Source organism: Macrobrachium nipponense, chromosome 13 (assembly GCF_015104395.2).
Source record: "Macrobrachium nipponense isolate FS-2020 chromosome 13, ASM1510439v2, whole genome shotgun sequence".
NCBI classification, from domain to species: Eukaryota; Metazoa; Arthropoda; class Malacostraca; order Decapoda; family Palaemonidae; genus Macrobrachium; species Macrobrachium nipponense.
Genome location: NC_087206.1, coordinates 83,804,123 through 83,818,157, shown reverse-complemented (window position 1 = coordinate 83,818,157; position 14,035 = coordinate 83,804,123). Strand labels below are relative to the sequence as shown.

The 14,035-nt window shown below is 36.5% G+C and overlaps 2 protein-coding genes across 2 annotated transcripts in view; one reads left to right on the top strand and one right to left on the bottom strand.

The window, feature by feature from the left end:
• LOC135225156 (Na(+)/H(+) exchange regulatory cofactor NHE-RF1-like) overlaps nucleotides 1–3,837 on the bottom strand; it is a 144,391-nt gene extending 140,554 nt beyond the window's left edge. The window contains exon 1 of the mRNA XM_064264390.1: nucleotides 3,438–3,837. Within this exon, the coding sequence (XP_064120460.1) occupies nucleotides 3,438–3,662 (225 nt within the window). The 5' untranslated portion in view covers nucleotides 3,663–3,837. The remainder of the gene's footprint in view (nucleotides 1–3,437) is intronic.
• A 1,396-nt stretch (nucleotides 3,838–5,233) lies between these two features.
• LOC135225155 (uncharacterized) lies at nucleotides 5,234–9,460 on the top strand. Its single transcript, XM_064264389.1, has 2 exons — nucleotides 5,234–5,545; nucleotides 6,132–9,460. The coding sequence occupies exon 2, from the start codon at nucleotides 6,141–6,143 to the stop codon at nucleotides 8,442–8,444; it is 2,304 nt and encodes a 767-aa protein (XP_064120459.1). The 5' UTR covers nucleotides 5,234–5,545; nucleotides 6,132–6,140; the 3' UTR covers nucleotides 8,445–9,460.
• Nucleotides 9,461–14,035: the final 4,575 nt, after the last annotated feature.

Here is a 14,035-nt window from a genome sequence, read left to right as displayed (position 1 = left end):
CTTATTAGTTAATGTGTCTAATGGCTCAACGAGTATGTTAAAAAGCCTGTATGGTATACAGTCATACTGATAAAAGACATTATAGTATAAAGTCTTTATCATAGAAAGTGATTCATGAGAAACCGATTATACTCAATCTCATCTACGAGATTATATGAGCTGAGATTTCATGCACACGTGTAGTAGCCAATCACAGCTGTCGGTACTGTTGGATTATGGTGCCAAAGCAGGCCTTATACCAGTACCAGTTCATGGTTCTTGTCGCTGGTCGTACAAACTAGCTGAAATCTTCGGGATCAAATGTTATGTTTTAATATTAAAGTGTGCATACAAGGAGCTGACTCTGAACAGTTAAATAAAAAAATAAAACCCGTCTAACGGATGAAGACGTTCTCAAGAACCCTCTCGTAAAGAGATGATGAACACTGATCCTCTTAAAAGTTAAAAGACATCAAAACAATCACTGATCTTCACCCTCATTAAGTTATTATGAGGAACACTCCACATTAATTGAATCATACGAAGGTCCCATGTGCATTTAGAATTATGTTAGACCTTGGTTCACGTGTCAATATTCAAGCCGTACTGTAATTGAACAAAATGAACCTCAAGTTTCCTCAAGTGGGGAAAACTATCAGTTCTCGCGTTAATCTGCCTGTATACGATACCTGACGGGGTGGGGGGGAGGGGGAGCTATTTAGTTTCCCTCCACATGATACGTGTCTCAAAGGAGTGTGGAAACAGTGAAGCTTAAACTTTGCTTATGACCTTCCGTTCTCGAACGTGACAGTAAACAAACAGCGAATGCGTGGACATGGCCCAAAAAAATTGGGAACCACTGGTCTAGATGAGCTACGATAAAAAAAAAAAAAACCAAAGCCCTATGAATGAATATACTTAATATTAACTAATATAATACATGTTTATAAAGGAAATTGCACAATTAAACATGCTTTAAACTTAAAGAACCGGATTCCTGGTTGCGTATTCCGTTAACCACTCCCCTCCTTCCTTTGAGATTCTAGTTTCCTTATAATAGGCCCAAAGGCTAGGCCTATATGTACGGCCGGGTTGTCCGTCATACTGACTTCTGTCATTTTAAGTTGAAAATAAAGGTACTTGCCCGAACGTACGGAAGTCATGCCACAAAGTCTAAAGAATACTTTGGACCTATAGGTCTAGCAAACACTCGAGTCCACGTATAAATGATTGTGTTTAGTGAGCCAACACAGTGATCGTACGCACGATAAAGATAGTGACTTTACTTATCACCTTTGGCTCCAATTATCCGCTCAACACGAACCTGAAATATAATAGGGCGATTATAAGAACATAACATTCAGTGATGTCAACTTATCTGGAGGAAACGCATCCTTTTTGTCCATCATAAATGCTTCACATTTCATATCAACCATTGAAACGGCACATTTGCAAAACTGCGCGGTACACGTTAGTCCTCGAATCAATTTATGCAATGCAGAAGCCAAATGCATAATGAAGATCATATGCATTCAAGTTCACTGCACGTTCAGTGCAGGATATGCTTTCACGTATACACTGAATGTACTTGGGAGAGGAGGGCAGCTCGCAACAGGTGGAACATACACTCCTGGCTAGTCGCTGAAGTGATAAAAGCCACAGTAAGCGGAGCTCCCCATAGAACTGAAAATCTGTCAAGAGCACCCGGCCTTTCTATCAGCAATGTTGCTCTCAGTGCCTAAATGTAGTAAAACCTAGGTAAGGGATAAAGGAACAGATCTCGATTTCACGAACCAGCGCCAAGGTTACATTCTGACGCTCCACGATATTAACTCGGAGTTACTTATCAATTCTGATAATATGCTAGACCTATATTATACCATTGGGAAATTGCGTCTCAATATATAGCTAACCACATCGACGAAATGGGATAAGGAATACCTTAAATTGTAATTAATTTCTCATATAGTAATTTGTGAGCCACGGCAAAAAGAATAAGAATTAAAATGCAAGAATGCAATCCATAAGTGTAGTGTTAAGAGGACCAATACTTCATAAATTTCAGATACACGTCAGCAAAACTTCAAACCAGACATGCTCAAACCTGCGTCTCACCCCCCTACCCCACCTCCTTCCACCTTTTCATACAACCAACAGTGGGTACGACTCCAAGAATCCCTGGACCGCTTTCCTGGCTGGGTAGTGGCTACAAAACCGGTCACACTCAGAAACAAAGGGTATGCTAAAACGTATACCCATTGGGGAACTAACTACCCATGGCTCCTCTTATATTTTCGATACACTTAACTATATATATATATATATATATATATATATATATATATATATATATATATATATACATATATATATATGTGTGTGTGTGTGTGTGTGTAATACATTAGTCTAGGCTTAGTAGTGACAAGGATTTCCTGTGTGGGAAAAAAATAAAGTTAAGGGATTATTTGGGTTATCATAACTATACACGTTAATAAAATGACAAGATTTTATATATACACGCAGCATATCAGTATATATATATATCATATATTTATAATATATATATATATATAACTTGGTTTCCAGGCTCTTCGAAGAGAGAGAGAGAGAGAGAGAGAGAGAGAGAGAGAGAGAGAGAGAGAGAGAGAGAGAGAGAGAGAGAGAGAGAGAGAGAACTCAATCAAGCCACGAAAGAATTTCACAACCTTTCAAATTAACGATGACGTAGGTTTAGACTTCTTGTGTTCTGGCTCCGGTGATAGACCTATGACGAATATTAATAATCTAATATTACCTAATAAAAAGGAACTTCATGCCGAGTACACATCTTCGAAAACGTAACAAGGTTCCTTAGTCTACGAAAAGTTTACAAATTTGTAACAAATCTCACGCTACGGTATCTTGTTTGTTATTGTAATTCTGGGCTTAAATTTTCTCATTCCATCTGGCCTTCTAGTAGTTCAATTTGACTACAGTGGTCAACTGCAAAACAGCATTCAATTCAAGTGAAACTCGGATATCTGATTTATATTAATAAAGAATGTGACACGATATAATAATAACTATAATCCTTGGCACAATTTTGCTAATATAGATAATTAGATACGTGTTAAATTTAATATTTTCTTGGGCTGATTTGACGTGAAAAACAAATAAAAATCAACATTTTTAATCACACGCACTTATACGCAACAAAATTTAACTAAAACTTAATGCTTTTTTGTGGGGTTGGGGGGCGGGAGGGCATTTGACGTGTGAGAGAAAAACCATACAATAAAAACAATACAACTCTGAATCACATGCACTCATACACACACACACAGACACCAAATAAGTTCAGTCGAGACCACTACTAGACTTTACCAAACACCTGTTGAAAGAGGTACGAGCCAGGTAAGCATCGGAAGGGCATTCGTAAACCGTTGACTTTATCTTTTTTGTTTTCTTTCTTTCTTTACCTGTTTGTGATTTTCGTTGGCGATGTTGACTCCATTAACTTCTATGATGCGGTCCCCTTGCTTCAGCCCGGCCATTTCTGCTGGGGAATTAGCGTCGATCTTTCCAATAAACTGGCCAGGCTTGGACTTTTCGGCGTGGAGATTGAACCCGTACCCTTCGAAGTCGGCCCATTTGACGATGATGCAGAGGCGGGGGGAAGGGGCGTTGTCGGGTATTTCAGACATATTGGCACAAATCTATTTCCCTTGAACGCAACCTATAGCACAACTTCGATTCGGACAAGCGTAATTTCAACTCCACGTAACGCGGGATCCCGAATGCGATACGTCTTCTCTCAGCGAGTAAGTGTTGTAGACTGACTGACCTGATGACTGATGAGACCGAGAGCGAGAGGCGTTAGGCGGCGCTGCCGGTACTGCCTATGCTCACAATGGTGATAAGTCGCTGATTACGAATTTTTCGAAAAAAAATGTACGAAATACATCATTACGGCTTTACAGAACCACATCAACACAGCGGTGTATTTAGAATCACTTTGTTGAAGTTTAGTAAGAGCATCCAAGCAGGAAATTTATTATATCCACAGTAACACCTTTATACACAATGGCATTATTCATGCGTCTGGCAGCGCGGTGAAAGCACCAGGTAAGAGGGGTCATGTGTTTGTATACGTATAGCGCGATGTGGTGTATTTGCCAGCAATTGTTACCCTTATTTATTCAAAATAACAGACTATATAATGGCCCATAAGTTATCTGGTTACAATGAATATAAGTTAATACTCTTGCATAGATGAGCTCGTAGCTGTCAAAGATAAAATATCGTACTCGTTCGTTTGACGTTCGTTACAATCGTGAATTACGTGGGCCTCTTATCTCCATCTTACCACTGTTATGTCACTGCAAAAGACATTTGCAAGACAGAATATATAACAAAAATAACTCACAGAAAAAGTATGACACTGAATGTAGTTGCACATGACAAGGGAATGCGAAAAAATTATGAGACACACATGCATCAAAGATAATGGGAAAAGTTAGCCATAACCTTGACCATGCAACGGGTTTAACCTACAGAGAAAAATTCGAAAATATGGAGCTATTATAGAAGAAATTAAAGTGCAGCAGTTGAAAAACATTCAAAAGCTCGTAGTCTGAGAGAATGAGCTATGATATATATATATATATATATATATATATATATATATATATATATATATATATATATATGTGTGTGTGTGTGTGTGTGTGTGTGTGTGTGCGTAAATACACACAATTACAGATTGTGGGTTTATTTATGTTTCATTGATAACTAAACTCACATATAAAATAGTAGTCATATGTACAAAACACACACATACATACACACACACACACGTGTATATATATATATATATATATATATATATATATATATATATTTATATTAGTAACTCACTTATAATCGCATTTTGCACAAATAAGCAATATTATATTGAGTTAAGTGCAAGTTTAATTTGGAAAAATAAATTGTCAAGAAAACTAGGTAAAAGTCTTGTAACGAATAGAGCTTACTAACAAGAAATTCTGAAACGATGTTTCGAAATTTGATGCAGAATAGATTTAAATGCATCGGGAAAATAATGATACTTCCACCCTCCAATTAAAAGGTGTTACCTGCTTTTGATAAACACCATAGTCGAAATTCTCTCTCAGCCACATCTCATTTGCATGAGCGCTTCGTCAGAAGGACAGATGTGACGATATTCCTGAAGCTCTCTGAAGCCATCTAGGCCTCGGCCACTGGTGATTCACCCAGCCATCCTAATCCACGTCAACACTTAGAGGCCATCAGTCAAAGCCTCAAAGGCAGGTAACGGCCTTGAGGTCAGTTTAGGTCGTACCTTGGTGAGGGAAAGAGCTACACTTCTCCGACGAATTAAAGCGTTATTTTCGTAATAATCGTGAAGAAAAAACATGGTAAATAAGTGTAGTGTGCCAAGGTGTCGTGGGAATTATAAAAATTCCGAAAAAAACATTCTTTTACATTTCCAAGTGGTGAAGAACTTCGGCGGAAATGGCTCCTTGCTATCAAAAGAGAGGGATTCACACCAACCACGCACAGCAGGGTAAGTCATTTCCGATTGCTGTTTAGAGTGTGTGAGTGTGTGTGTGTGTGTGTGTGTGTGTGTGTGTGTGTGTGCGGCTGAATATTGACATATGTGCGTGTGCTAGCATCTATTGGTTAAATCAATATAATGGAACCTACATTGTAACAAACCTGTCGTCAGAAATATTTAAATTTGGTACAGTGGGTTCCTTGTAACATTAGTTTTCAATGTCGACATATTAAAAAAAAAACTTACAGTATAACCGATTAGATTACATAACGAAAACAATGTTAACTTAATCTTGTTTAACGGACAATTCTAATCTTTCTAAAACAATGATAATGCTACGTCATATCGTTGAAGAAAACACATTGTTGCAATAAAAATAAGCGGGAACCATATCAAATACTAATGCTTGTTTGCTACTGAACGTTCAAAGTGTGTACGATGTGTGAGTGTGTATGTATTTACGTGTATATGTTTCAAAATTTTTTGCAATGTTTATGCTTTTACGGTTTATGAAATACACACATGAACAATTCTTGTCATTGAGCATGAATGATGTAAGCGGACAATTGTTGAAATGCAGTATATTTCTTTGTAGGTGTGCGAGATGCATTTCCAGTCCGGGGACATCATTTGGGAAACTTCGCATTTTGATGAAAAGACTGGGAAGAAAGTCACTGCAAGATTTTCAAAGCCTCGATTACGTTCTGGTGCCGTACCATCGCTCTTGCCGAATTGCCCTTCATATCTATCCTCTGCTTCCCATGTCAGAGAAACTCCAGAATCGAAGAGAGCGAGGCTTGACGAAAGACATTTACAAACTGCAATGGCGGACAGTATAGCAACCCATAAGCTATACAAGGAAGAGAAATCTTTCAAAAACATAGAAGATCTCGTATCAAATAAATTAGACTTTCTAGACACCTCATACTGGACAGTAGTAAAACGAGAAGGTTATGTAAACATCTGTAGGATTTTGGATCCCCCTGAACATCATATACTCTTGTCATTGATTATAAATGATGATTGTTCAGTCAGAGCGTTTGCTAGAGGTGTCGAAGTTAAAAAGCTAGGAGATTATAAAGTTCCCTCTCAGGTTAATGACATTGCTCAGTTAGAATTGGTATTGAATAAACTTAAGGCTGTTGATATAGAGCAAAATTCAAAAGATTCTCTTAACGTAATCCTTGTAGTATTGCAGTTGGTTATTTCATTATTGAGAAACATTCGTAACGAAGACTCGAAATTTTTCTCAGCAATCACATTCATATGTGAGCAGTTGCATTTGATGACCCTTAAAAGGCTAGAATATTCTTCTGAATTTGTAATATTTTCATCACTGCTGTATAACTGTTCGCCTCAAGGGTATAGACTGTTGAGAGATAGTAGTTATATAATCCTCCCTAGTTTTTCGACAATTAAAAGGGTTTTAGTTTCAAAAAACTTCAGTCCATCCATTGAACAACATGACGAAAATTTTCTTGCCTACATTAAGCAAAAATTCAAATCCCTTTCACCTAACGATAAAACTGTAAATCTATTGTTGGACGAAATTCATTTAAAGGCATATTTAGATTATAAAGGGGGTAGCATTGTGGGCTCGGCTTTTGACAGCTGTGCAGCAGCAACCAGTGCAATGGTTTTCATGTTGAACAGCATCACGTCAACGTTCAAGGATGTTGTACATATCATACCCACAAAATGCATCAAAGCTGAAACATTGCATGCTATAATAAGAAAGGTTATAGTAGGTTTAGAAAACATCGGTTTCACTGTACTTGTAGTCATAACGGACAATAATTCTATCAATAGTAAAGCGATGTCATTTTTTGCTAATCCACCTAAATTATCCATAGTATACCCACACCCTCTCCACATAAGTCGACCACTTTTCTTTATGTTTGATTCGGTCCATATTTTTAAATGCCTCAGAAATAATTGGTTTGGACAAAAAGATAGTAATGAGAAAACAATGAGATTTCCAAAATTTTCCTTTACAGGTCGTTATTATGAAAATAATATTGAAATATATTATGCCCCATTAATTACCTTGCAAAAGCTGTACTCTTTAGAGGCAAAATCCCTTTTGAAACATTCATATGGTTTAACACAGAAAGCTTTGTGGCCGTCAAATCTTGAAAAGCAAAACGTTAATCTGGTTCTAAAAATTTTCAATGAATATATTATTGAAGCACTTTTGTCATTTGGAAAGGAAAACTTCTTGCCATTTTCCGCTGAGGTAGCCCATTATATTAAAGTAATTCATACTTGGTGGACGATAATGAACGTGAAGTCAAAGTTCAAAGGCAAAAGATTGAATAATCCGTACGCTACACCCTTAACTAATGAAGATGGAGATAAAAAATACGAATTTCTGAAAAACTTTGACCTATGGTTACAAGTTTGGGATGATATTAAAACAGGTAAAGGAAACCTAACAAGAGAGACGTTCACTGCCATAAAGCATACAACACAAGCAATGATTGGAATAGCAGAGTACTGTATTTCGGAATTAAAAATGGACTACATCTTACCAGGAAAATTTCAAACAGATAACTTGGAAGCAAGGTTTAGTAAATATCGTCAAATGTCCGGTGGTAATTATAATATATCTGTAAGGCAGATTTTTGAGTCGGAGAAAAAACTCAGAATGATTTCCTTGCTTAAAAAAGAGTTATCTTTGGATGGAAAGCCTGTTAAATTATCTCAGTTTGATGAGAGTAAATGGGATGAAATGAAACCAAATGTGCAGGAAAACTTGGCTATAGACGTAAATGTTGTAAAAAGAGACTTTGATGAGTGTGAAGAAGTTCTTCCAATAATTGTATACTTGGCGGGTTATTGTTGTTACACAGTTGATAAGAGATTAAGGTGTAAATTTCGCAAGGAACTCACTACAGAAAACAAGTGATGAAGATTTTCCTCAAAGCCACAATTACATAAACGGTGTCAGCAGAGGTTCCCTCCTACATCCAAGTGCTAGTACTGTAAATATTATCATGTATACATATTTAGTTATCAAAAAGCTAACACAAATGAAAAGTTTTCTAAGCTCTAAAAATCATCGAAATGTGGCTTTGGCAGTAACATTAAAAGCTATAGCTAATGATGATGCTGGATTTGCTATTGATACTTGTGACGCAGGACACATCACAGATAAAATTGAAAAAATGCTTGTGTGGTCTGCCACAAATTCTCTTTTGAATAATTTTTGTCGTAGAGAAAATGAATATCTGGCTTTTAACAAAAGTGAATGTAAAAAAAGAAAACTGGAAACATTAACAAATTAATTTACTTACATCTAGTTACTTGTTTTTTTATTTATTTTTATCATTATCATAATTAGTACTAATATCATCATCATTATTATTATGATCATTACTATAATTTTTAGAATAAGTTTTTAACAAAACTGAATGTAAAATAAGAAAACTGGAAACATTAACAAATTAACTTACATAAATTTAGTTATTTGTCGTTTTATTTATCTTTATCATTATTATTATTGATATTAATATCATCATTATTATTATTATGATCATTACTATAATTTTTAGAATAAGTTTTTAACAAAACTGAATGTAAAATAAGAAAACTGGAAACATTAGCAAATTGATTTACATGAATTTAGTTGTTTGTCTTTTTATATATATTTATCATTATCATAATTAGTATTAATATCATCATCATTATTTTTATGATCATTACTATCATTTATAGAATAAGCATTGACATGGAATCTTGCTGTTCCCTTTCATTATCTATTCATAACCTGGGTATCTCTTTATTGATTAAATAGTTATTTAATTATTATACATATGTTTTACTTCCATCTTTTTATTGAAATTTTCATTATAAACTTTCTTATTAATTTTTGGAATAACAACCTGAATGCGCTACTTCACTGTTTTCCGCTTATCTCCGGGAGGAAAAGGGTAGGGAAAGAACCGCGCGACCATGGCCTCTAACCTCTACGGTCACAGACCATTGGCGGTGGCCACGTCTAGGCCCTACTTTTACTGCTAGGTTCCTCGCCTGCGTCCGTCATCTTGCATACAAATCTGCAATATGTTTTCTTCTTTCCCACTGTTATTCCTACATAAAGGGGTTGGTTGCCTGATACGCCTTCTCCTCCACTGCCTTCTGTCAAAGGCATCATCCTCCATCAACATTAGGCAAGGTTTATTGTTTGGCAAAGGGGGTTTTTACCACCGCATACCCTTGTCGTCAACCACAGTTACTGACGGTGGGCCTCGCCTTTGACTAATAAGTCTACCTGCAAGGCAGCAGTTTCCACAGTTTTTGGCAGTGGGCCTAGCCTTTTACTAAAAAGTAACACTGCAAGGCAGCAGTTTCCATGTTATTGGCGGGGAACCTAGCCTTTTACTAAAAAGTAAGACTGCTAGGCAGCAGATTCCATAGTTATTGACATTGGGCCTAGCCTTTTACTAAAAAGTAAGACTGCAAGGCAGCTGTTTCCATGGTTATTGGCAGTGAACCTAGTCTTTTACTAAAAAATAAGACTGCAAGGCAGCAAATTCCACAGTTATTGGCGGTGGGCCTAGCCTTTTACTAAAAAGTAAGACTGCAAGGCAGCAAATTCCACAGTTATTGGCAGTGGGTCTAGCCTTTTACTAAAAAGTAAGACTGCAAGGCAGCAGATATAGAAACTGTTAATAAGTGTGTTAAGTGTAGTCTATGTTCTTATCCCTTTTATCCATAGTAATTCAAATTGATGTTTTTTTTTCAGTATTCAAATTTCCCTCCATAAGTTTTCCCTCCAATATTAACACGTGAAGTAAGTTGCGAGAGGCGGGAGAACGAGAGACGCTTCCTGGACATGGAGACCAGCATACGATAAAGAAGGTTTATGCTCCAGAAATAGTTGCTTTTCGGAGAGAAAAACTGTATTGAGAATTCCCTCTGTTGCAATGCAAGAAACGGGGTTACGAGCCTAATAAAGTTAAGCGAATCTTCATAGGATTCTTCAAGCAACGCCAAAATCTTGAAATCCACACAAGAGGAGTGCATGCTGCATGTTAAGGTGAGCGGGTAGCGTACCTATGCTTCACGCGTTATTTCAAGGATTGGGTGTTGCTGAATTCAATCGGGACAATAACGATATAATTTCTAGATTTTGATTAATGTATGAACTAACACAGTTTGTGTCCTTACCTAGGTTAGGTAGCTTGGGGTTTGTCTTCTAGGCTACGTGGGGATTCGTTGTTGCCGTAATGCAGTTGCAAATATTTTCGAGGTAGTAGAACCACATTTCAGTTTTTGAAGTTTTGACCATTTGTTGGCGTATTTGCTCTTCGCACGCTTGCATGTATCGTTAGTGTCGACAATTAGTTTTGCTTATTTTCGTACTCGTTCTCACTGTAAGTGCCTACCTATACAGGTATTATCATATTTAGTGTTACGGGAAATGTTGGAGGCCCCAGTAAGTCTGAGCAGTTGCGCAGTCGGGTTGCGGTCGAGAAGTGTTTGTTGTGAATGCAAATTTTTTTTTTTTTTAGTTTTTCTTAGGTGTGTCGTAAGTCAGTGGTGGAGGTATAGTCCCGCAGCCCGGACCATAGAGATACAACGAACAAGATACCGACTGTAACCCTTACTGGTATTTAGGAACAGGACTTGTAAACCGTGAAACTGACAGTCTGCCGAAAATGTATGGGTGGCTTACATAACAAGCACCACTAATTGCTTGTCAGATTTTGGGTCTAGATCCAATATATGAGATACCAGATGAAACTAATATATAATATATCTGCAGACTCTACTGATTATAGAATGACCAGTGACAGACATTTTGGAAGGTGGGTTCCCCCTGACAGACGCACTGAAAAGGAGGGGTTAATCAGGATCTACACCCAACATTGGAGAGCGCCTCAGCGGCGTAGTTGGTATGGTATTAGCATTCCACCTCGGTGGTCGCGGGTTCGATTTTCGGCTATTCCGTTGAGGAGTGAGAGATGTCTATTTCTGGTGATAGAAGTTCACTCTCGACGTGGTTCGGAAGTCAAGTAAAGCCGTTGGTCCCGTTGCTGAATAACCACTGGTTCCATGCAACGTAAAAACACCATACAAACAAACCAACATTGGAGATACCAGGTAAAATTTGTGCTACAATAGCACTTCATATCTTAGAATGCTGTGATGGTAATGACAGACATTTTAGTGGGTGGTTTCCACCTGACAGACATACCCTAACAGGTGGGCAGGGGAAGGGGCAAGCCCTGATAATTAATGTCTAGGCTAGTATAGTAGGCTACTATTGACCCGTATCATACATTATCGTGATATATTTAATAAATATTTTTATCCTTTCTATATCCTTTGTATTTATTTAACACAAAAATTATTTATTTGTTTCATATAAATAACAGTCATCTGCAGGCCCATAATAATTCGGTCATACTATTATTTTGTCAAGCAAGCAACTGACTTCAATTATAGTACTCGTTTTAGCTTTGTCTACGATATGAAAATTAATTAGCGGTGGCTGGAAGACTGCCACTGTAAAGTAGCATGTAAGTTCTTATCATTATTAGAGTTATTGCTGTAAAATGTCTATGTACATAACATTTGTTAAATAGAGTAATACGCACCCATTAAATAGATAATAATACATATGTAATATATACGCTATAGTCAGGGTACAGATCATAATAATTGCGCTATAGCCTACTCGGTATGTATTTTCGAAGCAGGACTACCTTTTTTTGGTTTCAACTGACTTTCATACTAATGAAATCATGGATACATTTTTGTATTATCAGTTTTAAGAATGAATATTGTTACTATAGTCGATTTTTTTTCGGATGGTGTAAAATTCGTCAGATATAATACACCTGGCCGATTAAGGACACAGAGGATCTCTGTTTTTTAAACAATCTCTCCACACACCAAGTTATTTCGAGCATTTCCGTTCTCTATAGAAGATTATGAATAAATATAAGAGCAAACTAGACCAAAATATAATCACCTAATGTTGCAGGAACATAATATAAAGTGTATCAGTAAATTAAGCTATGTTAGTAAATATTATGAAATATTCATTAACTATACCACGTGCTTGAAAGGAGGTGTAGCCATATTGATAAGTAAGCGTTTGTCACCTGTATGTGTCATAAGTCAGGAATCAGATGTGGAGGGCCGTATAATAAGTTTACGCGTTCGTATTGGTGAACAAGTGCTATTCTTGTTAAATGTGTATGCACCATCAGGTACTGGTAAGAAAAAGGAGAGGGAAGATTTTTTTGATGAATTGTGTTATTATTTGAGGCATAATGTTGATGATATCATTCTTGGTGGGGACTTTAACTCTGTAACTAATGCTAGAGATGTAAGTAATGAAGATGGTAAAATGATCTCTAAGAAATTTACTCTGTTATCGAAGGCAATTGGTTTGAGAGATGTTGCCAATACGAATATTTCAAAGGACCATACTTATATAAGAGGAAACTATGCTTCTCGCATTGACAGGATATATGTGGCTAAACTGTATTCAAATATCAATGTATGTGAAACGATTCCTGTATAATTTTCAGATCATAATATGGTTGTAACCAGTATCAAAGTTAAATCTCCTTCTATTGGAAGAAGTGTATGGAAATTAAATGTAAGTCTGTTAGCTCAGGACGAGGTGAAAGAAAAATTTAAAGTTCTGTGGGTGAGTCTTAAAAAGGGAAAAGGTAATTTTAGAGATATACTAGAATGGTGGGATCATTGTAAAATTCAAATAAAACAGATAGCACCAGAAAAATATGGTTTGATCAATCTCTTGCAACAAAGGCTTAAAGATTTATACATGAAAGTAGGGGATGATGGTGTAGAATCTACAATGATAACTTCAATAAAAGAGAGGGTAGAAAAACTGAAAAATGATATTTGTGAAGAGGTAAAGGTAAGAACAAAAATTAAAGACAAAATAAAAGGAGAAAGGTTTTCATGCCACTTATTAAGGGAAGAGAAAAAACAAGGTAATCGTGTATTACGTAATATCGTGGGGCCTGAAGGACAAGTATTGGATAAAACAGATGCCATTTTATACTATTCTACAGAATTTTATAAAGAATTATATAGGAAAGTTGATGTTGAACTTCACGTGCAGGAGAAGTTCATAGCATTATGTAATAATAGACTGGAAGAAGAGGACTGTGAAATGTTGGTTGATGATATTACAGAAAATGAGTTTAGTGCTGCAATTAAGAATTTGAATAATGGGAAAGCACCAAGTATGGACGGGTTACCGACAGAATTCTACAAGGAATTTTTACCCATAATAAAAGATGAGCTATTAATGGTCATTAAGAAAGTACTTGAATGCAAATATTTGACTTCTTCACAAAATATAGGATTGATCAAACTCCTTAGCAAAGGGACTAAGGGGAATACCCTTAATGACTGGAGGCCTATTTCACTTTTAAATGTCGATTATAAAATAATTGCGAAAATATTAGCAAACAGGTTAAAGATTGTCATGCCAAAATTAATCTCTGA

Bases quoted from the DNA above. Each gene is read 5' to 3' on its own strand.
- LOC135225155 (XM_064264389.1), top strand. From the start codon at position 6,141: ATGCATTTCCAGTCCGGGGACATCATTTGGGAAACTTCGCATTTTGAT.